This window comes from Vigna umbellata, chromosome 1 (genome assembly GCF_029865625.1).
Source record: "Vigna umbellata cultivar VRB3 chromosome 1, Vumbellata_1.0, whole genome shotgun sequence".
NCBI classification, from domain to species: domain Eukaryota; kingdom Viridiplantae; phylum Streptophyta; class Magnoliopsida; order Fabales; family Fabaceae; genus Vigna; species Vigna umbellata.
This window is the reverse complement of record NC_142165.1, coordinates 48,096,357-48,124,005: the sequence shown is the minus strand read 5'-3', so window position 1 is coordinate 48,124,005 and position 27,649 is coordinate 48,096,357. Positions and strand designations below refer to the sequence as shown.

General features: G+C 33.1%; 3 protein-coding genes across 4 annotated transcripts; 1 reads left to right on the top strand and 2 right to left on the bottom strand.

Annotated features, from left to right (window-relative positions):
- Positions 1 to 948: 948 nt before the first annotated feature.
- On the bottom strand, positions 949 to 9,469 carry LOC124829213 (lysine-specific demethylase JMJ18-like). The gene is made up of 12 exons (XM_047302675.2): positions 9,206 to 9,469; positions 8,942 to 9,028; positions 7,661 to 7,732; positions 7,421 to 7,498; positions 6,814 to 7,326; positions 6,495 to 6,716; positions 5,900 to 6,061; positions 3,842 to 4,210; positions 2,633 to 3,671; positions 2,436 to 2,539; positions 1,702 to 1,899; positions 949 to 1,497 (listed from the first exon to the last, which is right to left on the bottom strand). The coding sequence occupies exons 2-12, from the start codon at positions 8,981 to 8,983 to the stop codon at positions 1,135 to 1,137; spliced, it is 3,162 nt and encodes a 1,053-aa protein (XP_047158631.2). The 5' UTR covers positions 8,984 to 9,028; positions 9,206 to 9,469; the 3' UTR covers positions 949 to 1,134.
- Positions 9,470 to 15,443: 5,974 nt separating this feature from the next.
- LOC124829221 (CASP-like protein 1B1) lies at positions 15,444 to 16,464 on the bottom strand. The gene is made up of 3 exons (XM_047302681.2): positions 16,200 to 16,464; positions 15,984 to 16,107; positions 15,444 to 15,821 (listed from the first exon to the last, which is right to left on the bottom strand). Exons 1-3 carry the CDS (start codon positions 16,436 to 16,438, stop codon positions 15,588 to 15,590), a joined length of 597 nt encoding a protein of 198 aa, XP_047158637.2. The 5' UTR covers positions 16,439 to 16,464; the 3' UTR covers positions 15,444 to 15,587.
- Positions 16,465 to 18,065: 1,601 nt separating this feature from the next.
- On the top strand, positions 18,066 to 25,624 carry LSD1 (LSD1 zinc finger family protein). Of its 2 annotated transcripts, XM_088103510.1 has the most exons (8): positions 18,066 to 18,169; positions 18,395 to 18,409; positions 18,704 to 18,817; positions 19,054 to 19,164; positions 24,148 to 24,254; positions 24,876 to 24,956; positions 25,070 to 25,141; positions 25,242 to 25,624. In XM_088103510.1, exons 3-8 carry the CDS (start codon positions 18,706 to 18,708, stop codon positions 25,281 to 25,283), a joined length of 525 nt encoding a protein of 174 aa, XP_087959636.1. In that variant the 5' UTR covers positions 18,066 to 18,169; positions 18,395 to 18,409; positions 18,704 to 18,705; the 3' UTR covers positions 25,284 to 25,624. The 2 variants fall into 2 exon arrangements, with proteins under 2 accessions (XP_087959636.1, XP_047158632.1); XM_047302676.2 differs by having other exon boundaries at positions 18,066 to 18,409.
- Positions 25,625 to 27,649: the final 2,025 nt, after the last annotated feature.

The following is a 27,649-nucleotide window of genomic DNA, read 5'->3' as shown; positions in this document are numbered from 1 at the left end:
CTCTTTGCATTACATTATTATACTATCACTTAAAACAAGATACTTTAATCTGTTTTAACCCCTTTTGTCAAAAATAAGTTGGAAACTATCACTATGAAGAGGTTGACGAGCTACTGAGTTAGAAATGAAAAAAACAATATATATATATATATATATATATATATATATATATATATATATATATATATATATATATATTTCATACAACTAACTCAAATTAATAGATTTAATTATAACATCTAAAATATTATAAAACTTGGTTAGGAGATACTTATATTACATTACATAGTAATAAACTTATTAGTTTTGTGAAAGTGAGATACTCTATCAAGAACAATTATTTTGAAACATTTGTTTTAGTTACTGGAAATTTTATAGAAATATGTATGCGACTATAAATATGATTAAATTATAAAATTTAACTTATTTTATGAATTAATTTTATGAACTTAAATTAGATATAATTTTTTTATTAAAATGATAAAAAAATTATTTTATTAAAATTATTGTATTATTTTTCATAGAATTTATTAAATCACTTATAAATATTTAAACTGATGAAAAAGATGTTTTTTTAATGGCAAAAGAAGGCCATTGTAAAAGTTTAGAGTGGCTTTTTGTTTCTATTACAATTGATGACTTTTGTGCATTTGTCTCTGATGCCACAAGAAAAGGCTTTTGGGGTGTGTGAGATTCTCTTCCTTCCAATTTTGCATCAATGATCCTCTCAAGTTCCGAAATTTCAGGATTCTATTTGTGTTTTTCAAACCTTTGGACCTTCAAAAATCACAATCTTTGACCATTCTTCATTCTAAAATATTTTGAAATACCCAGGGATCCTTTTTTTTCCTGAAATGCTTTAATTTCTTACCGGGTTTTATTGGAGAAGTAACTTATTATATATATGTTTACGGTAGAGCATAACTTTTAACACTTTTTCTTGCTACCTCTATGATCAACTACAATTTGTTATTGCAGACCTTTTTGATGATGATGTTTCGATTGTTTAGTCATATTCCAATGTTTTCTACCCGAAGAATCCTTCATCGACATCTACTACAGAAATAAATGACTCTACTAAGAATTAATTGAAATATGGCTATCCAAAGTCAGATAGAGTTGTGAGATGTTATTTTATGCACAAGCTTTCTGGATTTCCTCAATCAGCGTTACAAATGCCACTCTCCAATTGTTGAACTGTGCATCAGAGCTGAATAACTTGTGCATGGCACTTAATTCTTCAGCATTCGCCTTTTTCAATAACCCTTCTACCACCAATCTCATCTCTTCAAATGAATCACAATGTCTTCTGCTGCTATCTTGTTCCAGCTTTCTCAAACCAGGACCAAGAAGTCTGGTTTTGACATCACTTAGAGAGTTACTTGAACCGTGACTGAGCTTACAGTCATCAATGCCACTTTCTGAAGATTCAGAGACAACTTCTTTGTGATTCCAGTACTCGACGCATTGATGATTGGGGTCCAGAGCTTCAATAGCCTGGAAAAGTTCAGAACGGATTGAAACATCATAATCAGATCATCATATAAGTACATTAACCTAGTTCAACAAAACTGGCTAAAGAAAAGATCAATATTCTAAAACTTTGTGAATATAATTCTATACTGGAAAAGAAGTACAACCGTGATGTTATTTTAGCGAAACAAAGGTGTGAGTATCTTAAATGTCCATTTTATGAATTACCTGAATAATGGAAGGTGAAAGGAATCCAAACATTTTATGACCATTAATGCTTTTCAGAAGCTCCAAGGGAGGAAGTTCTCTTTGACCTTGATTCCTTAGCTTCTCGGTTTCATGATTTAGTCTCAAAAGAACTGACTCCCAGCACTTGTCTGCCGAGGTGTTTGTGAAGATCTCACTTGGATGTTCTTCAATGGTAACCTGAAATATATTTTACTAAATGAGAAAGAAATATACTTTAACAGAAAATTTGTCCATGCAAATATCACAACATTAAAAGTAAAATAGTAAGAAAATTATTATAGCTTAGTCTCATTAATATTATTTTAGATTGTCAGATTCCGTGAATTTTCAACTAGCAATGCTGTGCAAAAACTTTTCTGTTCAATGAAAATTTAGTAGCAGATGAGTTTCTGCAGACAATATCCAAGGAAAAAAAATGCAATAAAGAAGACAGTACAAGAGTTGTCCCAACAATTTTATAATCGAGCAACTATAACTTTAAAGTCTGAGATCAGAGAAGAGTTTATGAAAGGTGGAATACCAATACAGCATAAAGAGAAAAAAGGGATTGCAGAGAGATATCCTTGCTTTTTGTGAATAGCCCTGTACATACCCCTTAAACTCCTACTTATATTATTAAATAGGTTATGTAGTGGATACATCTAGAAACAGAAAGTAATCAATATGATTTTAATTTTTAAACACAAAAACAGAAACAACCTCAGCAATGATACCTTGAAAAGAGGCCCAAGAAATCCAGCATCATAGACTTCAGAAACATAGTTACAGATTCTTGGTGGATCAAGAATGCTTAAGAACTTAACACGACTCTTGAATCCTACATAAGTTTTACCAGAACGGAATAAATGTTAAACTCCCATAAAAGTAACTTAAGATATACCAGCCCAGAAAAGATCGTACTGAATCTTACCTTTTGGATATATTGCATGCCTACTGCACCACAACTTACCACACATAACAATGCCCAAATTCACAGGCTCAACAGAAACACTAATCTTCTGCATTAAGAAGTTTTGGTTTGTCAAAGATACACTTGCATTGGAAGTTTCAACATCACCTATTTTAAATACACCGTTGAGTTGTTCTCTCGAATCAGAACGCAACTGTAGGTCCACCCCAAACAATTTATAACCATCTAGTGTAGAAGAATTTTGAACGTTCCTTGAACATGATGAAAATTCTTTCTCCGAGGAAGCTATATATCCAGCCCCAGGTTCCATGTTGTCTTGTTTCTTTCTGACCTCTGAATAGCATACTTTTCCAACATATGGAACACTCTTACTATGATGGTATTCAGCAGCATGCAGAAAACGATTTTCACGTTCAACAAACATAACATCAATATTTAAATCCAGAGAACCTTCCTTCATCTTATCTTCATTGTACATGACCAATTTTTCTTCATTCTCAATATCTTTTTGACAATCTTTAGTGCCATATTGTGCACTATAAATTTCACGGTGAAACTCTGAGTGCTCTAACTCCGCAGAAATGTGGCTATGAGAACTGCTAGGTATATTTGAATTTGACTTATTATTAGTTCCTGCACAATGTGTTAAGCTTTTCCATCCTTTGTAACTCTCCGCATCTTGTCTATAAATGCAAGCATCCTCAGGATTAGCAGATACCAGTCCAGTGTTTCTATTTGCCCACACTAGAATAGCATGTGTTTCTCCTTCTAATGCCTCAACCAATGTACTTAGTTCATTCATGGTATAACGAGACAGAATAAAGCTTTTGTCCACTTCACATGAGCAAAACAAGTGTGAGTGCTTTAGACATGAATAAGTATCGGGGGAGCACTTGCAACCTACGGCGGATAGGTGCAAGTCATAGAAGCAAGAGAAGCATTCTCTTTCCTCAAACAAATCAAACTCACTGTTCATCCTAAGCTTCTTTAAATGAGTGGGAAGACAGCCAAGCCTCTCCTTTTCCATAGTTATCCTTGTCTGTCAGAAACAAGAGTAGCAAAATATGAAAAAAGTACTAATGAAATTGAGAACAGATATGTGCATAGAAACTAAAATTAAATAATAAATGCCAACCAAAGAGCTACGAAGCTTTCTAAATATGTGGAATGGGATTATGATCAAAGATGAGAGTATGCAAGAATCATTACCTTAATTGCCTTGGTAAGAACTCCATCTTTCCCACAAGCACTACTCCATTTTATATATTTTAGATTTTCTTTTTCATGAAGAGTTGCCTCTGCAAGGGCACACACGGCTTCTTGAGCACATCCAAATAATAACTTGTCATGGGACAATGAAGTCTTACGGCACTGCAAACTGTAAAGCTCAACAGCATTTTGGCCATGCACAAGCCAATCAACCGGAGCCACATTCACAGCCTCTGCGCAATTGAAGCCGCAATTGAAGCCACAGTGATACGCCCTTGGAAAGGTAACAACAAATTCACCTGAATTCTGAACAGTGCAATGTACGGGCACCCCCTCGGATTTAAGAATTGATGGAGATAGCTGAGTCACCTGGTCAAAGATAAAATCATAACCACCAGAAATCATGATACAATTCCAAAATCTCTGTACTGCACAAAGTGTGCTAAAATATCTAACTCTTTTATGAGAGATGAACAGATGTGCTAAGAGAGTTCTGAAGAGATAAGATGGTTTCATTTTGGCAGAATTTTGAAGTTCAGCATACTACACAATATGAGAAAGGTCACAAAACCTTAAACTAATAATTTCAAAATCTTTAATAGTCTTGTAAGGAACTAACGATAAATTAACAAATGTAGGTGATATGACCAAGAGCATTACCACCATGCCGTAAGCTTGATCTATTAGCAAAGGTGAAACTTTTGACATAAAATCTAAAATCAGACACTGCACATTTTCTATCCCTATTTAAAGTCACCAGGTTCAACCTCACCCTGCGACCCCAGGCACACATCATTTTGGCCCTCAAACAGAAAGTTCACCCTTGCACCTTAAGATAAGGGGATACATATCAAATTTTGAACCCATGTAGACTGTAATTCCAAATGATTTGAGTAGGACAATAACAACCAAGCCAAAAGACTAAGCTGTTAGCAGAGGCACAACTTTTAACATATAACACTCTTTTCAGGCCTTTCTATATTCAAGTCATTGCACAGGCTATCAGGTTGAACCCAAACCAAACACAACATGCACCAGCGCAAGCCATTGGACATATTATCTAAAGTTTAGATTCAATTAATACAAAATATAACCAGGTATGAAACAAGTTCATAGCCGAAGTTAGTAGACTGCATATGAGAACTATTGCAACAGCAATAGAGTTGAAACTTAGGTGTAATACAGAATGATACAATTAATACAAAACCAGGTACGAAACAAGTGCATAGCCTAAGTTAGTAGACAACATATGAGAACTACTACAGCAACAATAGAGCTGAAACTTATGTGCCATACAGAATTCATCTCACAGGACATTTGTCTACCAGAACCAACAAGTCATTTAGACTATGCTTACTCATAATCAACACTTTGTCCCAACCAAACCCATTGGGAGCTTCCCAGGTAGACTCTATACTAAACAAGTGAACTTTGATTCTTGGAAAGACCAAGGATTAACTCTTCTAGAAGTTTAAGTTATTAGGCATAAATGTAATAATAATTTTTATATCTACAAGATGCCTCTCACAAGGGCGATTAAGGCTTGAAGAGTGGATAGTGCATAAACCATCATACCTAGTGCAAATTTTACTTCTCTTCAAACAATGGGAGCTCTAAGTATGAAAATCTTGATCACTTGTTCATAGTGGCACAAATACTATGTCAAGGATATCCTAATACTTTTGTAACGTGGAGGTCAAAGAATAGTTTTCCATCTCCAGCACAGAATAAACTGGGGGACGGGGATCTTCTCTCACTAAAGTACACAATAGCTCTAGTTTTCATTACATATATTTACATAGAAAAGTATCCCACACAAAACTAATCAGAGTGTCATGCCTTTAACTATATAAACATGAAACTGACTTTGAAGATTTCAAAATGTCATCATGGTTTTATTTTCTTAAGATTCACAAGTACATCCAAAGTTCCTAGCAAACTTCCAACAAAATAGCATAAATAGAATCTTTGTGTGCTTATGAAACCTTTATTTGGAAACAGAATGAAACAACCAAAAAACTGAAATAAAGGAACAAGTACAATTCCAGAGTAGTGTACCAATTCATTGAGTAGATTCGGTTGTTCTTCAAATAAATCAGGCAAGTGCTTTCTCATTGCAGCTTCCAAACCTGGAGCATGGATTCCAGGTACTCCATACCATACTTTTGGGTCACCCCAATGCAGATAATTAAGTGAATAGAGATGATGATCCTCGACATGCTGTTTCAAGGAGAAAGAAACAAGAAAAGGAGTTAGTCCTTTTAGGAATGTATGAATATCAGAAAAAAAAAATGAAAAACTCAAGACCTTATTACTTTTCTTTATAGCTCAATACTTCAAACAATTAAACATAAAGCAGTGGAACTAGAACTCTTGAGATAATTATGCAGTTTATAGTCACCCCTGTCTAGATTCTACTCAACGTATAATATTTCTAGCCATTTATTTTCTCCATTGGTCCTTAAATTAAACTATAGTTCAAATATAATAGACAGATGCTGAAATTTCGAACCCAGCTTTCATGAAAAATAACTTCGTAACTTGACATACAGATACAGAAAGTGATTAACAAGAAAACAAGTAGTATTTGTTATGCCTTAAACTTGTTTCATTAATGGATTATACTTAAGGAAATGTAATTTAAACTACTTACCCAGCAAAATGAGGAAAAGCACATTCCAATATACAGCCATGGAACTAGAACTCCTGAGATATCACTTCCTTCAAAACATAACGCAGAACCTGGCAATCGCGGGAAGTTATTCAGATTCCAGCCAGACACAGCATATCTATCTGAATCATTATTAGTTAAAGATGATGTCTTAGGAAAGCCACTTCCAAGTGATCCAGTTTCCAAGTCAGCTCCATAATACACCTACAAAACAGTGGAATGATATATAAAAAAATTTCTTAGTTATGTTATATGCTGGTAAGTAAGACTAAATTTGTTATCAATGAACCCAAATTAGTACCTCAACCTCATCTGTTGGTTTCTCTATTATTCTCCAGTATTCACCTTCAATGTCTTCCACAGAGGGCTCCCGTTTCTGCCAGTGATTATAATCGCTAACTTTTCCATATTCATTGGCATTATTCAATCCAAAGTAGCAATCTTTAAAAACCTTAGCATATTGCTGAAAGTCTTTAAGTGTGAAGTCTGACCCAGATTGGAATCCAAACTTCTCCTCAGGCTCAGAAGCAACATTAGCTTCAGAGCCTGATTTGGCAGTTCTCCTACCTGCTCCCATCTTTGATTGCTTTCTACGTTTTCGCTTCCTTCCCCTAATTTTCTTTCTCATGGGCTCCCTGTTCTGAAGCAAATCAATTTGCTGGATACGAGTGGGAAACTTTGCATTTTCCCATAAATCTTTCTCCTTAAGAGGGCATGGTGGTACCCAGCAAGCTGGAGGGACAATCCTACATATGCCATAAGGTTCAGCTTGGGGGCGAATCTTAGCTAAGTAACCAAGTGTGTCTTCAAACTCCTGATAAGAAGAGTATAAACAGAAATTTTTATTTAAAATACAATATAAGCACCACCAAAAGCTATAATACTATGATAGTGATTATTGGAAGTACTTCAATAGTTGGATAGAACACAGGTGCTTCATCAATTATAGGCCGGCATGCTTCAACCGGATCCCATCTGGCTGATATCTGCAACATGACAACAATATATAAATACAGAAAATTTTAAATCAATTCTTCTAAATATCCAAAATAATATTCATAGGAAATATGATAAAAGGCTGAAACTAGTATCTGACTTCATTGAGTATGCCAAGACACCTTCACAGCACAATAGATCATCCTAAATACCTTTTTATGCTGCGGACTGGCAGAAGACTCAAATGAGATTTCCATTTCTGGCTTATGCCTAAGAAGACTATCCTGCAAAGTATCACATGTAAGAACACCAAATATGTTGACTCGATAAAAAATGATAGGGAGAAACATCAAAGTCTAGCAAAGTTTAACGCAGAATGGCCTTTCCAAAGGATTGATTCAAATACTTTACACCAGCAAGAAATCTTATGGAAATTCTAGAGTTTCAGGTAAAGGCAGAACAGCGACTCAATCCTGCCATCAGTGCTGTCTGATCTTCTAAAACAAGTTCTACAACATCTATGCCCTTCACATGCTTCACTGGTTAAGTATCCACAGTGTATGCCATAAGACGGATCTTAAGGCTTCATTGAAGCCTCAAGAAGAACTTCTCATATGCAGAAGAAATTTCCAAAAATCAATTATCAGATGAATGAAAGAAGAGCAGTATTGATTCTGCATTGTTGGAGGTAGCTCTAAGAATTAAAAGATAACATGATGCAATCTTGTAGAAACAAAATTTCAGTATCAAACGTAGAACCAAGACAGTTATTGTACTTCAGCATCATTTTGGTTACTTACATCATAGTTGAATAAAAACACTTCATGCGGTAATAAAAAGACTCATTAAATTAAGTGAAGTAGCTAAAAAAACGCTACCTCTAATTCCAAACTTTAATAAGACAGATTCGCAGAGCACTACATCAGTATTTTCAAATTCAAATTCATGCAATGCTCTCGAAACCAGATAATTAAGCGATCCAGTACCAGACATAAAACATTCGGAAAAGTTAAACAAACTAGTCACCATCCCCAGGGTGAGAAATTTCCAATCCCTCCAAATCCCAAAAACGAAAGAAGTCATATAAAATATAAAGGGCAGCCAACAGTAAAAAATTAAGGGTTTACAATTCCTGGGAAAAAATTTAACATCCTTCTGGGTATCAGAAATTAGCACATGCACTAAACTAGACATATCAAACATGACAGAACAATAGCTATCACAAGCGAAAACACACAATCATAATGTCTTAACTGCTAAGCATAATGAGAAAAGACTAACAAGAAAGAAAGAAAAAGAAAACAATAGTTTGAAACTTCATAAACAAGGAAAAGATCTACAATTAGTGGTGATCCATAATAACAGAGGATAGAAAATTTCAACAGAGGAGCAGCACATGATTAAAAACGCTCTAGAAAACGTACCACATTGTGAAGGTTTAAATCACCAAATGGAAGAAGAAAAAAAAGAATGAATAAAAGAAAAAAACCAACCGCTATAGCGTGAAATTCTGCAGCCAATTTCAACTGTTTCATTCCATGCAAAATGCAGGATCAACCCAATTGAATAACTTATTGTGCCTGAAACAAGAACAGAGACCATTGTAACTAACCTTATCAGACTCCGAATCAACCAAAGAGACATTTCACAGAACAGTTTCCCACTTATCTATTACCCAACTAACTGACCCAAACAAACCTTAAAAACTGCTAAAAAGAAAAAGAAATATGAAAATCAAATGCAGAACACAAACGTACTCAATGCAGCAAAATTCTTCCCAAAAAGTTGTTTTCACGTTCTGAAGGCAAACACAGCAGTTGCGTATAAAAGAATTAACCAAGAAAATACCTTCACAAATCAACGATAACCCAAATGCAAATTCAATTGCATGTGTGTATATCTGCATGTATTATTATTTGTTATATCTATGTATGTACCAATCAATCTAGCAAACCCCAAAAATTGTTGTAAAATTGCAAAAATAAAATCTACAAATCTTGGATTCTAATTATTATACCCAAAATCAAATAGTTACAGAGGCAGGAAAGATAAAAATAGAAACAAAAGAATAGAGTGGGCGTAGAAAAGATGTAATATATGCTGACAGGTGGAATAGGAAACAAAATTAAATCAATATTATTGAAAATAATAAAACAGATACAAAGTCCCAGACCAGGTGAAATTTCAACCTACACTACAAAATATTTTAATTCCATTATTAATTATAATAAATATTTTGTACACAATAAAACAAGGACAACATTAATTATTATTTTTATTTTATTTAACAAGTTAAGGTCTAAGTATTATTTTACACAGTAACATAGAAAATTTGAGACATTGTTTAGAAAAAGCAAATTTAACATTAAACGCATTTGAAACTTTAGTTTGAGAAAAAAAAAATACTTAAGAGTGTTGAATTTGTTTAGGATTATTTGAAGGGAGATTGAATAGAAGAAAAATAAATATATCTATATCTATATGGTTATAGATTCAGGAAAAAGAAATCTTTTTATATCTGAGGAGAAAATAAAGGGAAGTAAAAGCAAGTGAGCTGGTGTCTGACGTGGCAGAAGTAGCGGCCAAGATTCTACACTGAAAGTTGTGTGAGCGTACTTCAACACTTTTCTGTTTATAGTACTAACAATAACAAAATACTATTCTTCTTATCTTGATTACCATTAGCTTAATCATTTACTTATAAGATAATGTACTCAAAAATCTATATAAATATTATATCGAAATTTTGAAATAGAGAAAAATTTTAATTTAGTTTTTAAATTTATGAATTATAAACCTATTTAACCAAAGTAAAAGGAGGGGAATATATAGTTAAAAAGTAGCTTCAATCATTTAATTATTTAGAAGTATTAGTATGAAATTATTTAGTTTGTAGGCGAAGGTTTTGTGCAGTGGCCGCAGTATTAACAGAAAACAACGACACCGAGAAAGAAAGTAAAGCAGAGAATGAATGGCACGTTTTGTTGGCAAGTGTTGTCTGTTTTACACGTTGGCTTTTTCTACTTCAACGCATTCCACAAGCAAACCCGCGTTTGCCAAATAACACCTTTAGATATCTATTACATCTCTTCTATTATTCTAACAGGAAAAGGGATATTTTAAAAACAATTATTTTTTTTCTTCAATCAACCCTGATAATTTTTTTAATAATAAAAATATTTAATTAAAATATAAATTAAATTATGCTATAAAAGTAATTGTATGAAACAATATGAAAGTCAACGTATCCTAAATATAATATCATTTTCCAAACATCAATTAGTTACAATGACAAATATGAAAGATTTTGTGCCACACTTGTCCCTGAAAAGGTTCAACATCCTTTATGTTTATTCTCTTTGGTAGATTTGAGAAAAAAAAAATAGAGAAGTGAAATATAAATTTATATATATCCAGAATACAAATTTATTCTGTCTTTTATTTTATATATTTGAAATATAATTAAAAATATAAAAGTTGTATACAGTGTACATTCTAGAATACAAAAATTTATGAATTTGGAGGTTGAAATTATAAAAGTGAAGGAAGAAGCTCCCCTGTTTCCTTTCGTTCAGCCCAATAAGCTAAAGCCCAAAAATCTATCACAAGAATCACCCAATTATTATTGGAGAGCTACTCCCTCCACCACCTCAACCACTTCCTACACCTTTCAATTGTTTTTAATTACAAAACTATTTTTTTTATTTTAATTTTTTACTTTTTTACTTTTTTTTATAAAAACACTAAATCTCTAACTCTCATTTTCACTGACAGTCGTGCAGCCCCACCCCCAACTCTCACTTTCTTGCTTCCTCTCCAGATTCGTTTATTCCCATCCTATTTCTTCACATCCCATTCTCCATATTAGTTTCTCATTCTCCATATCCGTTTCTACTTCATTCGTTCTTTCTTCTCCATTTTGATCCCTTGGTTGTATGTTCGTGATGCGGTGGTGGTGTGGTGGTTCTGAGCACTGTTACGCCTATCGGAGTTTCTCTCTCATGTCTTTTTGTTAAATAGTTTTGAGAATGAGGGTTTGTGCTCTGGATTTGCGGTTTTGTAATCCATTTCTGGACCTGATGTTTGTTCTATGTCCCAATGCTGCTTCTGGATTCATCTATGTCGATTTTATGCTTCACTTTTGTCCTGAAATTCTGCTTTCGATGTTTCTTTCAAGTGATTTGTTGTTTTAATTGAAGGGAATATTTAGTATTTAATGAAAATGAGAATATTTATTAGATTGAAAGCATATAATGTGTGTCGTTTATTAAATTTTAATGTTATTAAAATTTGTATTCTTAATATTTTAGCTTTTTGAGTTGGATAACTTTTGGTTTCCCTCACGGTTCTCTTTCAAAAACGGAGTTGTGTTCTTGTCAAGCATAAACTACTAGAGGGTTGCATGTGCATTTTGATTCAACCTAACCTTTACATTGCATTTGGTCGTGTGTTTATGTGAATGTAATGCTTAATCATTTTTTGTCGTCTAAGACCATTCTATATTACTTCTATGTTGAGTGGATGTGGATATGACTTTACTTCTTAAACGGATGTCAACATCCGTGATATCGACATCTGTTTGTCCCAACATTCTCTAGAACAATCATTTGGTGAAGCTCTCTGATGGGAACAAGATGAGCATAAGGGTACAAGCATGATTTCTTGTGCGTTACAGCTGTTATAGTGGTTGGGTTCTGCATATTTTTCGCAGTTATATTTGCCTTCGCAATTAAATCCTTCAATTTCCAAAGAAGATGATGGGATATACTTGTTAGTTTTTTAATACCTCAAAAAATAAGTGTGACATCTGTATAGCGATATGATCATAAGATAGCATTAATAGCCTCTGCTTTTACATGATTCAGGAACATATTTGTCGTAAAGTAACCTATTATTAGTTCATAAGATTTTTGTTAGATATAGAGTTTGATATTACTCATTGGTAAAGACAGATTTTGGTGAAAGTAAACAATAAAATTATATAATTATCTCCTTATTCTGCCATCTGTCCTATCCTATACATTTTTCTTCTTTCTTTAATCTCTTATTGAAAGCTTATAAGAACTCTATTCTCATTTGTATATCGAGGATGTGTGGTGTTTTTAAGATGTAGACAATGAAATAAAAAGAACAACCTCGAATATGACTCCGAAAGAGATTGAAGATTTAAATTACCTGATATCACTAAAAAATCATTCTTCAAGATGCAGACCAGTGTTGATAAATACTAATATCTCAACTTAATAGCAAGGTAAGAAAGCAACTCTGAAAGCTTAATGATTAAGCAAAGAATTATACGTTGACATAACAGTTCAGTAAGTTTTAATTCCTCCATAGTCTATGTTTCAAACGTAGAAAAGCAGGGGGGAAAATTGTAATCGATAAAAAAAATCTATATATATTATAATTGAATAAATAACAATGATTTCATTCAAGCGGTTGGTTGGTTGTTGAGTAAAATAATAAAAACAAAAACTAAACATTACTGAAGGGTAAAAAAGGAATGCAGAAGTATAAGGAGCAATGTGTGGTGATGGAGGAAGAAGTAACACTCTTATTATTGAGGCCTTTTTTCTCTATCTCACGTTTGTTTTTTCTTGCACCCCAAATATTATTGTGATGCCCAAATATATATACAAATTATTAAATTAATTAGACAGGTAGTAATTATTGATTACCAACTTATATTTATTGGCATTGCTATATTTACTTCTTCTAGCACCCCAAGTCATTTTCAAGAAACATTCAATGTCTTTTTTTTTTTGCGTTCTTTTTATTCTTTTTAAGAGAGGTTCTCCCTGCACCTCACTCTTCTCAGCCTGCACCTCCCATTTGACATTTTTACCCTTCATTTATTAAAACATGTACAACTGTAATGATGGTTTCCAACAGGGGTGCACCGGCGTTCGGTAGCCCTAGCAGCATTTTCCACAGTGTTGGTGCTTTTCTCTATTTATATAGAACTTCTTGTCCCTAAATCTGCAGAAATCACGATGAACTCATCTCTACAAAAACTATTATTCTCGCTACCTATTTAAAGAGAAATATCAATAATTGGATCACCTTCTAGTGATATCAAATCATCATCCTCAATTTATGGGGTTAAAACTTCTTCACCGACAACCAAAAAGTTTATATTTTGGGACACCATACCCAACATTGGAATTTCTTCTACTTTTAAGGGAGAAATGCACGAAGGAAGGGTTGAGCTTCCGGGGTGCAGGAATTCGAAGAAAAAACTTGTAAGATAAGGAGAGACTATCAGGGTGAGTGTGTGATGTTAGGATAAATGTAAGAGCTGAAAGTTGCTCAAGAATTAAGGGTTAAATATGTTTTCAGTCCCTAAACTGTCAAGCGATTTTGAGTTTCGTCCCTCTTCGAAAGATTTGTTCATTTTAGTTTCTTAATTTTGAAACTCTTATGTTTAGTCCTTAAAATTGAACGGTGAGATAGTTTAGGGATTAAACATAAGAGTTTCAAAATTAAGAGGACTAAAATGAATAAACTTTTCGAAAAGGCACGAAACCCAAAATCGCTTGATAGTTTAGGGATTAAAAACATATTTAACCCAAGAATTAAAAAGAGGTGAGAATGAATATGTTTTTACTTAGTCAAAATAAAAAGAAGTCATTGACAACATCAAAAAAGTCTGGGAATGTGAAAAGAAAAATGTAGAATGAAGAATGAAGTCCCTTATTATTTAACCCGAATACTTAAACAATTTTTTATAAAGTGAGTATAATTTTAATACAATTTTTATATTGATAATTTATATTTAAAATTTTTAAATATTAACCTTTTTAAATCATATTTAATTTCTTGGTGTGACATTTTTTAGCTTTAAGTATATAATTTACACTACCGATATAATGTCCTATAAATCAGTTATATAAAATTAGTATATTTAATATTAAATTCTAATATCTCTTGTATGTAAAATAGAAATATTGTTTTAAATATTTTTTTGTTTGGAAAATTTGGGTTTTCTGGTCAACGATAGTTTATCTAAACATTTTTGCTACATTATACTCATCTTATTTACATTTAAGTACATACAAAAATATATTAATTTCTTTCATTTGTTTGATTATTTAGTAAAATAAAATAAAATAATTTATCTCTACCTAATTTCAATACATATCCCTAATATAATCAATTTTTTTTGTATATTTAAATAAAAATACTTTTGTATAGAAAATAATTTCTTATTTTAAACATTTATACTTGTAAATGATATCATAATATCAATATTATATATATATATATATAAAATACTTTTAGTGAAAACACTTTGCTGATTTTTTATTACAAAATAATTTTAGTGTCTAAATTAGTTTGGAAAATAAAAATGCATTATAAGTTTTTTAATTTATTTTTCAAGGATATGTTTATCTTGTTTGTTACCCTTTTATCCAAAAAACAATTAATTTACTAAATTATTTTTTATATAAAAATAAGGATTTTACAACCTGTTTTAATTTAATTTTTCAACAATGTTCAAATTTTATAATTGTAAATTTTATAATTTATAGACATATTGCTTTCTCTTTCTTATTTATTATCTTCTAACTTAATTTTATCGAAACTTTTCTTTTTATTTGAGTAAAAACTGAACTTTTTTGATTCACATTAATATCTATGTATAAATTGATCATAAGAGTTATCTTACAGGTAAATATAAGAGTGAACTTTTGACATAAAAACACATCTTTAAAAGAAAATAGACTTCAACATACAACTTTTTCATCTATGGTGTCAACGCTTTTCTAAAATAATTTATTAACTTTTGCATATGACTAACTTTTATTCTATTACATGACAAAAAAAACTATTTCTAAAGTATATAAAAGAACATATTTATAAAAGAGTATTTTTTAAACATAAATTAGAATATATATGACATGCTGAATATACATATATATGTATATGATTTGAAAAAATACATTAAAATAACGACTATATGAAAACTAAAAATTATAAACTTAAAACTCACCACAAAAGTTATATATCAGTATAACACTAGTCTTACACAAAACTTAGAAAATTTCACAGAAGTCCAAGATACATGGCAGAGATGAAACAGGTGAATAAAGAAAATAAAGCAGAATATAATAACACTATTATGAAGTGATACATTGATTAAGAGATGCTAATACGATTTAGCTTGAAGAGTTTGGTGATAGACATGACAGTAACAATTAGGAGGAGAATGATGCCAAGGAAGGAGGTAGCTAGGGCAACACTACTTCTGTTGCAGTATTCTTGGAATTTGTCACATATCTTCTCCCACTTTGCATGTGAATTCCCATTCCTTCCTATTTCTGCCATGAAAGTTGCTGCACCATCTCCACTTGCTGCCAGAGCCACTGCCATCTTCACCAAAAATATGTCACAGTGTTTAGTCATACAACTCTTGATATATAAACAAATTCAGAATTTCATGTTGGCAATAGATTCTAGTTAGATTCTTCATTCAAGTGAAAAAAATATGCAGACAAATTTGAAGGTGTCTGATTAAAATTTAAGTATATATACCACGTCTAAAATTACAGTTAGTCCAAGACGAAGTCCTTTGTAATCATATTGTGGTCCTAATATATCCACTGCTATCACCACCAAATTATAGAGACTGACGATTCCATTCACCATCACGAAGAATCTGCAGCACAATAAGGAAGACATAGTACCTATGTCAAGAAAATTATAAACGGATAGAGGAAAATTGAAACGATGATTTGTAGAACTAATTACACGAATGCTGGAGTGTGGAGAAACTTAGCAGTGAGAGTGATTGTTAGTGGGTTTGTGCCAATGGTGGCCACTACCAAGCTTTTGGTTTGTTTGTTGAGTGCCATAATGAATGTAGCAGATGCTGTGGCAAAGAATGAGAGAGCCCTAAGGGACAAATTGATCCATTCCTTCTTCTGTTGTTTGGTATCAGACGCAGTGTTGAAACTGATGTCTAGTTTTTCTGCATTTTCTGAGGCCATTCTGCAAGTTTTTGGCTGTTATTGGAGTGAGAAAAATGATTTCAGATGATGCAAAATGGTGTGAGGGATGAGTTATTATAGTTAGGAAGAAAGCAAAATTGATGAACTATAAGATTGTTAAGTCTAAGAAGTTAAATGTGGATTCTATGTGTGAATTCTTAAGGTTGTCGAACCAACTAAATTTAGTTGTTGTTAATTGGTGAGAATCCTTCGTTTTAATCTTATATTCTTTTAATACGACTCTATATGAATAGGATAACTTTGTTTCAGGTCGTGAAGTGTGATTTATTGCTCTCAAGAGTGTGTTAAGTCTTTGGTTGGCAAGGTGGACTTGATTAATGCTTGTTTAAGAGTCATTTAAAAGGGCGCTTCTTTCTGCACCCCACCGTTTCAATTTGCACCTTGTAAATTTTAAAATTCCAAATTTATTCTTGTTTAGGATTTTTAGCTTTATTACTGAATTATCTTATTATATTATGACCTCTTTACATTATTTTTCTTAGAATTGTCAAAAGGATTATCTGATCCGGCCAATTATCACGTAGATTAAATGGATTGACTTCCTCAATCATTTCTTTTTTTTTTCAATTTTAAAAAAATTATTTTTTTCAAATTAAAATTTAAATAAAGTTTAATCTAAATATAATGAAATATAATTTAAAATAATATTAAATTTTAAATACAATCTAAAAATCACAAAAAATACAGTATAATCCAAAATCTTATAGAAATTAAAAAACATGTAAAACTTTTATTTTTTTTTAATAATTATCGTAGATTCAATTCGGTTAAGTTGAATTTTTAATGAGTCTGATTTTTTTTTTAATTCATACTATTTTTTTTTAGCTCAGCCAGGCTCAAATATATGATAGATTGTATTGACTCATGACTTTTTAGCCAATTTTGACAATGCTAACTCATTTAATTTAACATTGAGTAAAAGAGGGACGCGGAGTGAGTGTTATTATAATCACAACAACTCTAAGCTATTTGCTTGGTTTGCATTAAAGGTATCTTCCAGCAGTGGAAGACTAAGAAATCATTTAATTAAGTTTCACTTCTCTTTAAGAAGTTTAATTATTACCAAATAATTAAAAAATAAACATTTCGGTAAGAGATATTTAAAATATGTGTTTCCGACCAATCAGTCTCTATCGTCTTGAGTATTGGTAGCTTATTTTAGTGGAATGTTTTCTTCTTATATAAAAACTAAAATAAATAAATATAAATATTAACTAGGATTGTGAATTGCGATAAGGTTAAAAATAGGTGACTTTGAATTGCTGTCAAGAGAAAAATTGCGTACGCGTTAAGAACAAGAGTAATATATTTCTGTATCTCTCTCACACACATTTGTTGATAAAGACATATAAAATATATTTACATGGATTTTATAATATATACTTTGCATAATTTTGTAAGCATTTGTCGTGGAAAAAAAATAATAGCACCTTATAAGGTAGGTTAATTTTCATTAATGGAATGAAAAATAAGAGGTTATCGACTAAATGAATTTATTTTATTATATAGAAATAAGAATAATAATGAATTTAAGCGTTTTTTTTATCATTAATTAATAAAATAAATAAAGGTGGGAATGTTATATACATTTGTGATGATTTAGAAAAAGGGAGACTAATAGTCGCTGAAGAAATTTCCGAAAGTGTGTTGTGTGGGGTGAGAAGACGATGAGGAAATATTGGTAGCAGAAATTGAAGAGAGAGAGAGAGGGTTGGATTGATTTTCTTCTTCCTTTTCTCCAAAGAGAATCTAATCTCAATCCTCAACCTCCTTATTGCGCCCATATCTTCAGATTTCTTCATTCCTATTTCAATCTTTTCTCTTCCCGTTCACATCCTCATTTTCTCCGAAACATAAAAGTAAAAAAATAATATTGGTTTTGTTTTCTTGTTTCTTGTTATTTGACTTGGTTGTCTGAATCGGCTGTCGCAGCAGGGTCGGGAGACACAGGTATTGCCAGATCCTTTGTTATTCCTATTACTTTTTTTTTTGGGTGTTTTGTTTGGATATTGGGACCGGGGCATAATTTGTTTTTTATTTTTTGGTGTTTAATGTATTCAAAGTTTGAACATCTTGATTCCTGGTGTTGAATCTTTTGATTTGGATCAGGCATTCGGGGTCTGGTTTCCTGTTTTACTTGCAAAACAAATCAGTGGGGATTTTGGTTGAATTGTCTGTGACTCGTAGGGGTTGCATGGTTTCAATTTTGTTGATTTTACTGATGAATGGTCTTTAACTTTGCAGCTATGCAGAGCCAACTTGTGTGCAATGGTTGTAGGAGCCTTCTGCTTTACCCGAGAGGGGCAACCAATGTTTGTTGTGCATTGTGCAACACGATTACCTCTGTTCCTCCACCTGGTAAGCTCATTGATGTTTCTGTTACTGGAATTTTAAGATTGGAGAACTTACGAGTTATATTTCGTTGTGTTTCTGGCCTTTATTATCTATTGGTATGAGCTAATTATTCAATTTGGAACAAATGAGGGAGATTAGGCTAAAACAAACCATATTACCTACTGGATTTAGTACCTGCATGTAATCAGATTCCATTCACGCTTATTCTGCGTATCTTTACCATAATAATGCTTTTGCAGGGATGGAAATGTCTCAACTTTACTGTGGAGGCTGTAGGACGTTGTTAATGTATACTCGTGGAGCTACAAGTGTGAGATGTTCCTGCTGTCATACTGTAAACCTTGTTCCAGGTACTGCTTTTAATATTTTTCCAGACATTTGATTGAGGGTTGGTGGTTTACTATTTATTTTGGTGGATTTCAAATTGCTTGTTAATATGAATATTCTATTTTATAATTGCGGTGATAATTTGTTGGATTACTTGGTGGTTGAATATGGCTAGTCATGAATGTTGTTACCAAATTCTGGTGAAGGGGTCAGCGAGGGGTACATTAAGGTGACCCTTTGTTTATTTCCTGTATATTCTGTGTGTATATTTTATCTTTATGTTGATTAAAGGCAGTGAATGGGGACTTAATGAAACGTTTCACTGTTGGACTTGAGGGCAAGGAGGTTTTCCAACTTGATTATTTGAAAGAAGATTTCTCTTTTTGAGGGAGATCATGCGACCTCAATTCAGTCCTCCTCATCTAGTATTGCTATTACCTACCTCTCTTTGTTCTAAATTCGTTTGGGATGGAATATGAGATTGAAAAAACTATGTGAGATTCCTTTCACACGACACAGGGTTGCAGGCTGTAATAGGTGGTCTGGTTACTTGAGTTTGTTGTAATGCTAACAGAGGACAAGGGCTTAGTATTGGTGGTTCTTGGGGCAAAATGGTTATGGTGATTTCCCTTGGAACTTATCTATCTATGGTACTGGAAGATTTGTAGCAGCCACTTCATTCACAGAAGTAGCTGCCGTTGGCTGGGGTTTGGCCAAAGGTTATGGTAGTTTCCCTTGGAACTCATTCGTGCGTGTTCAAGTATTATTCTTTCACCAAAGGCATGTTGATGATTTGGGCAAAAGGAAGTTAAAGTCCAGCGCATAATTTTTTCACATACTCTCAAATATTAAAATGACAACTTCTTTACTCTGTTTTGACATTTGTTTTCACCCAAACTAAAACCTAATTTTGCCTTTCACAATTTCTTTAGTACTTCATTTAACTATTTTGGTTCCTTCAAAATATGTAGCCAAGATCCACCATTGGTTTTACTTGAGTTTATGTTATTTCATCTATTCTGAATTCCTATGTATTTGTCCTCTTATTTACTGCTTGTTTTTGGGGTTTATATTTGTCATTTTCCACTTGTTTCTGTGACTTCTTTTGATTAAATTTTATCATATAATAGTTGTTATCGCCATTTTAATGTTATTGGGCCTTGTCTCATTTTACACGTACACGTGTGTGTATATATATATATATATTCTTGAATATAGTTTTAGATGATAGTAGGATCTAACATCTCATGGTACTTGTCCTGCCTTATACAACGTAGGATCTATGGTATTGTCAACCTTGATTGTTTCTAGGAGCTTTTGACTCTCACCGTGCTTGGTATAACTTTAGTGTTTAGGGTTTGAACTTGAAGTATCAATTCCTCAGCCTTTTTCGCAAGGCTAAAATGAAGCTGAACAACCAGATTTGGTGTAAACAAAACCCAATATATCTAAGGCATTGTGATTAAGACCTTGAACTCATTGGGTTTATTGACTCAAATGAGGTTTAGTTTTGCTAAAATGCTTTCCAAAAAAGGTGGCAATCAGGCTCCTAAGCTGATGAATGGATGTTGGACAATGGATAGCATGGGGGAGGAGCACAAATGAAATAAAAATGGATAACAGGATGGGAATAGTGCATGGATTTGAAGCCTGAAACAACTTTTTTGCGAATGTTGAACATTTTCTTTTAGTGAACTCATTTTCCAACATATCATATAGAAAATAGATTTCCGTGTCAGAATCCCATCCCCCCTCCCCCTTCACCAAAACAAGAAGCAGCTGCCACATTCATCAATTCTTCCTTCATGATCAATCAATGAATATGTTGATTCTTTACATTTACCCTCGCCCCCTTTCTATTGCTTACGCTCTATAGAAGAACAATCTTAATCACAATGATCTAAAACCTGGCTGTATAAATAAATGACAAGCATATATATTTATAGCCAGCTATTTGTTAATCCAGCATTGAGTTTTGTTTCTTTGCTTAAAAAATATATACTTTCATAATAATTTTCTCATCCTATTTTAAATTCCAATATTAATAATTCTGAACTGCACGATGGTTACTTTCCTTTAGTTCAAGTTTAGTGTCATTTTCATTCTGTCCATTTTCTTTGCAACTGTTTGTATTACTTGAGATTGAAAAGAAATAATTCTTGAGGGCTTGATTGATCCCTCTCAATCTTCTATTTATAAAAATAAATTGATACAAGAGTACATGATAATTAGGGTAACCTTAAACACCATATAATCATGATAGGGTAACCTAGACACAAATAATCATGATAAATAGGGTAACCCTAGACATAATATAATCATGATAAATAGGGTAAATATTCTAACACTCCCCTCAAGCTAGAGCATACAAATTGTATGTGCCAAGCTTGGAATAAATAAACTCAGTCCAACAAAATCAACTTGTCTAAAATGTCGAGGCAATAGACGTGGTAACTCTGACTTCGAATAAGATGTACATATGTTTTAGACCATCAAGAGAGAATGTCTATAAACCAAATTGGACTCATAAACCAGCGTAACCAAAGAGACTCCTCATAAGCTTATGGAGAATAATATTGAACAACCACGGAACTTCATCTAGCACCATGAACCTTCAATTAGGATGACTTTGACAAAGTTGAATTCCATCAAAAGTGAATGATGAGTGGTAGACAACGACAAATTGCAGAGACTGGATTGCCATCAAGTAAGGATGGGGCCTGCATTGCTAAAAGCGAAAAAAATGCAGGGACTGCTATCTCTGACTAGTTGGGGCCTGTAGTGACTGAAAGCAACAAAACTGCAGGGAGTGCCATCTCTGACTAATTGGGGCCTGCAGTGGCTGAAAGTAGGGACTGTCATCTCTGACTAGTTGGGGCCTCTGACTAGTGGCTGGAAACATACTCTCCCTCATTGCAGGGACTAAATTGCCATTACTGACTGATGGGGCCTGCAGGGACTAAATTGCCATCATTGACTGATGCAGCCTGTAGGGACTAAATTGCCATCACTGACTGAGGGGGCCTGTAGAGCTGGAAACATACTCCCCTCACTGTAGGGACTAAATTGCCATTACTGACTGATGAGGCCTGCAGGGACTAAATTGCCATCACTGACTGACTGATGGAGCCTACAGGGACTAAATTGCCATCACTGACTGCTGGGGCCTGTAGTGGCTGGAAGCTACAAAACTACAAGCACTGACATCATTGACATCACTAACTGACAAGGTGATGGGGCCTGTAGTGGCTGAAAGGAAAAAACTGCAGGGACTGCCATCCTGACTGATGGGGCATGTAGTGGCTGGAAACATATTGCAGTGGTTGGAAACATACTCCCCCTCACGACAAACGACGGAAATGACGACGTCGCCAATGACAAATGTGAAGGTGGAAGATCATAATAGTCTACTTTATTCATCAAAGCATCCAAAAATAGATCTAACAAGGGACTGGTGAAATTGTTTGACTAAGATTCTGAATCTTGCCAGAAATAGACTCCCCCTCATGTCATAAGGAATGTTCAACCCATGACTTTACTGTTGAAATTCCTTGGTGTTAACCAATTGATAACACTGACTCTCCTTAGAGACTTTTAAATAAATAAGACAAGTCATCAAGAACATCACAACTGCTACAATATGCAAAGCTAAACAAATATTATGAAGGGAGGCTAATGAACAATGCTGAAACAGAGGTAAAATGTTGAAACAGAGAGTTTTTTTTTTTTTTATTTGGTCGAGCGAGACGAACGACAGTGGCACATGTGATTCCGACACCAGGAAGGTGGCATGTGACAGACACGCGCCGGAAGCTTATCGGAGAGAAGTCGTGCGTGACAGGACATGTGGATGAGAATGAGGCAACGACTAGGGATGGGTCACGGTCCTCGAGGCGAACAAAACCCTAACTTCACCAGAGAAAATGTGACGACGGCAGAGGTGGACGTCGGACAGATGTGGCACGCGTGGCAGTGCCTGGATGAGAACTAACCCTCTCGCTCAAGGAGGGGATCCAGATCCACTAGTCGTCAGACTAAACTGTGGCAGCAGATGGCAACAGACGACACTAGACGATGGTCGGCAGTGGATAGCGGCGAACGGTGGGCGGCAGCGGACAGCGGCGGACGTTGGTAAACAACAAACAGTGGCACAAACAGTGGCAGACAGTGGCGAACGGCGTCGGGAACCGTGGTTGATGGTGACAAACCTATGTGGACAGCTCCTCATGGTGGAAAAACAGTGTTAGATGGACAACGACAAATGGCACCAGACAACGACAAACGTCGTCAGACAGCTGCAAACAACGCCGGACAGCGACAAATAGTGTCAGGCAGTTGCGGACAACAACTAAGATTTGGAGACTAGACACAAATCAGAATGAGACTGCTCATTGAGGTATTTCAGAAAAAATGAAATTTTTAAGGCCGTCGGTGGCGGCAGCCACGAGCCACCGGCGGCAACAAAGACAGAGTAGGAAGAGACTTAAACAACCTGCTCTGATACCAACTTGAGATTGAAAAGAAATAATTCTTGAGGGCTTGATTGATCCCTCTCATAATCTTCTATCTATAAAAATAAATTGATACAAGAGTACATGATAATTAGGATAACCTTAGACACAATATAATCATGATAGGGTAACCTAGAAACAATATAATCATGATAAATAGGGTAATCTAGACACAATATAATCATGATAAATAGGGTAACCCTATACATAATATAATCATGATAAATAGGGTAAATATTGTAACAGTATTGATGAGTGCAATTCATTTTACTACACTTTTACAGCTACCACAAGGACCTCATATTCATAAGATGTTATTTGTCATGCTACAAGATGATGGATGCCTATGCTATGCTGCTTTATCTTTTTATGTTTTCTTATTCTAATGCCAGTCCAATGATAAATTCCTTGTTATATTTTAATAACGTATGCTTCTTGTTCAATTAGTTGTTTACTGACTATCCGTTGATGGGATTTGTATCTGGCATTATAAAGCAACTAATCAGGTAGCTCATGTCCATTGTGGGAACTGCCGGACAGCCCTCATGTATCCTTACGGAGCTCCCTCAGTCAAATGTGCTATTTGCCACTATGTTACTAATGTAAGTTTCTATTGATAGAATTATGTTAATCTGAGCATCAACTTTTTAGTATAAAATTTGTTATGGGGCATTGTATATTGCTTGTAGACATTTGTTAGGACTTAAACACAAGAGTAGAGCCTTACCCAAAAGACTAGTCCATTAGGTGGGAGGGAGAATCTCAAGGCTCAAGTACCACATCAAGTAGCTCATCTTACTTGATGTGGTGGTACTCCTAACAATATTCATGTATGACCTATGTTTTCTAACAGGAAAGGCTTAATATTTAGATCATTTGAAGATATTTGGCTATTCTTTTATTTCGTACTGTTACCATCCGCGTCCAGTAGCTATTCTTTTATTTTCTTCATTGATTGGGATCCAGCCTAAAAGATGGGAGGCCATTGGATGTTAAAACCTCACTTATGCGTCCTACCTCTACGCTAACTTTCTGGAATTTCAATCAATGTTTGATGCTTATGAAAAGGGTTGATATACTGAATATATAATGATGAGATTGTCATTCTCCTTCATACTTCTCAACTTTTGTTTCATGTGAATATGATATATATTTGTTTAGCTTTTTGTAGGTATTTTTTATACTGTTTCATCACTTTTGCTCCTCTTTACTGTCTTTTGTAGACGAACAATGGACGGCTTCCAATCCCTGTCCATAGACCCAATGGGACAGCCAATACTGGAACATTACCTTCTACTTCAACAGTACGCTATTATTCTTATATATATATATATATGTGTGTGTGTGTGTGTGAGATTGTATTTTTTATTTTTTGTGATTATTTGTTCTGATTATGCCATTAATTGTCAACGTGCAGTCAATGCCTCAGTCTCAAAGTCAAACAGTAGTAGTAGAAAATCCAATGTCTGTGGATTCGAGTGGGAAATTGGTAAAATTTATTATTGCTTTTAATTTTGAATCTGGATATATGATTCCACCTGTGATTTTTAGAATATCGAGTTTTGCCTAAAAGAAGTGGCGTGTCACAGGTGAGCAATGTTGTGGTCGGCGTCACAACAGATAAGAAATAGCACCATCACACATACAAGGTACAGTACATGTCACGAGGCATCACCACAGCTACTGTCACATGAAGATATTGTTTGTGTATATGAATATATATATATATGATATTGCAGCCTGCAGTGGTTTAATTGAAATGAATATTTTTCCATTCCAAGAGTGGGATGGATATGTATGTATGAATGTATATGAGGCGGACAGGTTGTGAAAAGGGCATAAAAACCTATTTTGTGTGATTGCCAGAGCCTGCTTTTGTTGTTTCCTTGGTACTCAATATCCAAATCAATTGGTTCATTCAGATTATGCTGACCTTCAAATCCTATACTAGTAAATGCTACATTTTCTTTTATGGCTTCTGAAACACTTGTTCTTTTCTTGGTTATGTGTTGAAATATTTGTTGATGCTTTGCAAGCATTGCTTGACAAAATTATTGATATGATTGATTTTTACTGGTCATTTTTAGAAAAAGAAATTGGATTATACCCTGCGGATTTGGAAACTGAGATATACAAATTATCTTAATTTGACTTTTAGATATACAAATTATCTTAATTTGACTTTTAGGTAAACAGAAAAAATTTGTTGAAAAACATTTTCAGGAAAATGATTAACACTTTTGTCATTACTTGAGCTCAAATTCTACCTGTTGGCTGGCATTTCTTTTTGAAAATAATTTTTAATTATATGAAAATAATCAAAATCAAGTTAAAGTGAAAGTTGTTTGATTGAATTACGTAAATGATATTTCATATATAATGATTTTTCTTTGAAATTGTTTTTCAATCAACAAATGCAAAATCGATAATGCATGGTTGTTAGAAATTTGAGCAGTTTTTGAAGATTCTACACATGTTAATAGTAATTTTAATGTTTATGAAATGTTAGGCTATATAGTTGCTTATTTGGTTGACTACTTAAGACGCCTTAGGCTCTTTGCCTCCGGTGTTTGCATAAAATAAAAGACTACTGTTCCATAAAAAGTTAAATGATTATCTGTTTGGATTAATAATCCGTCGGGTAAATTGTCTTTTTTTTTTTATAGTTATTTTCACTTATACTAGTTTTAAATTCATGTCTATTCATATATTGATGTTGGTTTGTGGGTTTATTAAAAGAGAATTAGAAATTAATAAAAAAGATAATAAATATTTTGAAATTTATAATTAAGTTTTCAATTGAATGAATTTAAAAAGTAATTTCTAGGTTTAAAAGGTCTAAATGTTTATAAAAATATAAATAATAGACTTTTGAAAAAATATAAAATGTGCAAAAATAGAGTAGATTTGTTAAAGGTATAAAGAATATGTAAAAATATATAGAGTTGATTTATTAAAAATATAAATTAATGTATGAATAAACAAATGTAATATAAATTGATAGACTTGTCTAATTAATGCATTGACAAAATTGTTTAATATGTATTGTTAAACTTGTCTAATTAGCATATGTACACATTCGTTTGATGTATATTATTAGACTTGTTTACTTAGTATTTTGAAAAACTTGTGTAATGTGTCTAATGTGTATTACAATAATCATCTAAGCAGTAAATGAACAAACTTGTCTAATGTTTATTATTATATTCATGTGATTTATGTGTTGAAAGACTTGGTTAATGTATATTAATAGAGTCGTCTAATAAATATATGAATGACTCGTCTAATGTGTATTGTTAGACTCGTTTAATTAATACATTCACAATCTCATCTAATGTTTTTTGCTTTATTCATCTAATCAATGTATTCTTAAACTTATCTAATAATTTTTGTTACACTCGTCTAGTGACGTATGAAATGATTTATCTAATATTTTTTGTTATGCATATAACTATTATATGGACAATCTCATGTAATTTTGTTCTCTATATTCTTATAATCAATGTATGGAAAGACTCATCTGATATGTATTATTATACTCGTCTAATCAATACATCGATAAATTCACATAATATGTATGGTTAGATTTGCTTAATCAGTATACAGACACATTCGTATAATGTTATTGCAAGATTCGTATAATAAGTGTATATTCAAACTCATGTGATGTATATTACAAGACTCGTCTAATTAATGAGTGAATAAACTCGTCTAATGTGTATTAATAAACTTGTCTAATTTGTGTATAGACAAACTTATCTAATGTATATTGATAGACTTGTATAATTAGTGTATAGACATATTAGGCTATTGTTTGTTGCTAAAATCATTTAATTAGTTTATATACATAATTGTCTAATCAATGTATTTGTAGACTCATTTAATTGTATTGCAAGACTTGTTTAACCAAATACGTCAACCAGTGAATGAGTAAACTTGTCTAATGTGTATTAATAGTCTTGTATAATTTGTGTATGGGGGAAATAAAATTATGCAA

Bases quoted from the DNA above. Each gene is read 5' to 3' on its own strand.
- LOC124829221 (XM_047302681.2), bottom strand. From the start codon at position 16,438: ATGGCCTCAGAAAATGCAGAAAAACTAGACATCAGTTTCAACACTGCG. The intron at 16,108-16,199 runs GTAATTAGTTCT...ATTGTGCTGCAG, and splicing joins CTCCACACTCCAGCATTCGT to ATTCTTCGTGATGGTGAATG. The intron at 15,822-15,983 runs GTATATATACTT...TTTTTGGTGAAG, and splicing joins TAACTGTAATTTTAGACGTG to ATGGCAGTGGCTCTGGCAGC.
- LOC124829213 (XM_047302675.2), bottom strand. From the start codon at position 8,983: ATGAAACAGTTGAAATTGGCTGCAGAATTTCACGCTATAGCG. The intron at 7,733-8,941 runs GTTGGTTTTTTT...GATACTTTGCAG, and splicing joins CAGAATTTCACGCTATAGCG to GATAGTCTTCTTAGGCATAA. The intron at 4,211-5,899 runs GTACACTACTCT...ATCTTTGACCAG, and splicing joins CGAATCTACTCAATGAATTG to GTGACTCAGCTATCTCCATC.
- LSD1 (XM_088103510.1), top strand. From the start codon at position 18,706: ATGCAGAGCCAACTTGTGTGCAATGGTTGTAGGAGCCTTCTGCTTTAC. The intron at 18,818-19,053 runs GTAAGCTCATTG...ATGCTTTTGCAG, and splicing joins TACCTCTGTTCCTCCACCTG to GGATGGAAATGTCTCAACTT. The intron at 25,142-25,241 runs GTAAAATTTATT...GGCGTGTCACAG, and splicing joins TGGATTCGAGTGGGAAATTG to GTGAGCAATGTTGTGGTCGG.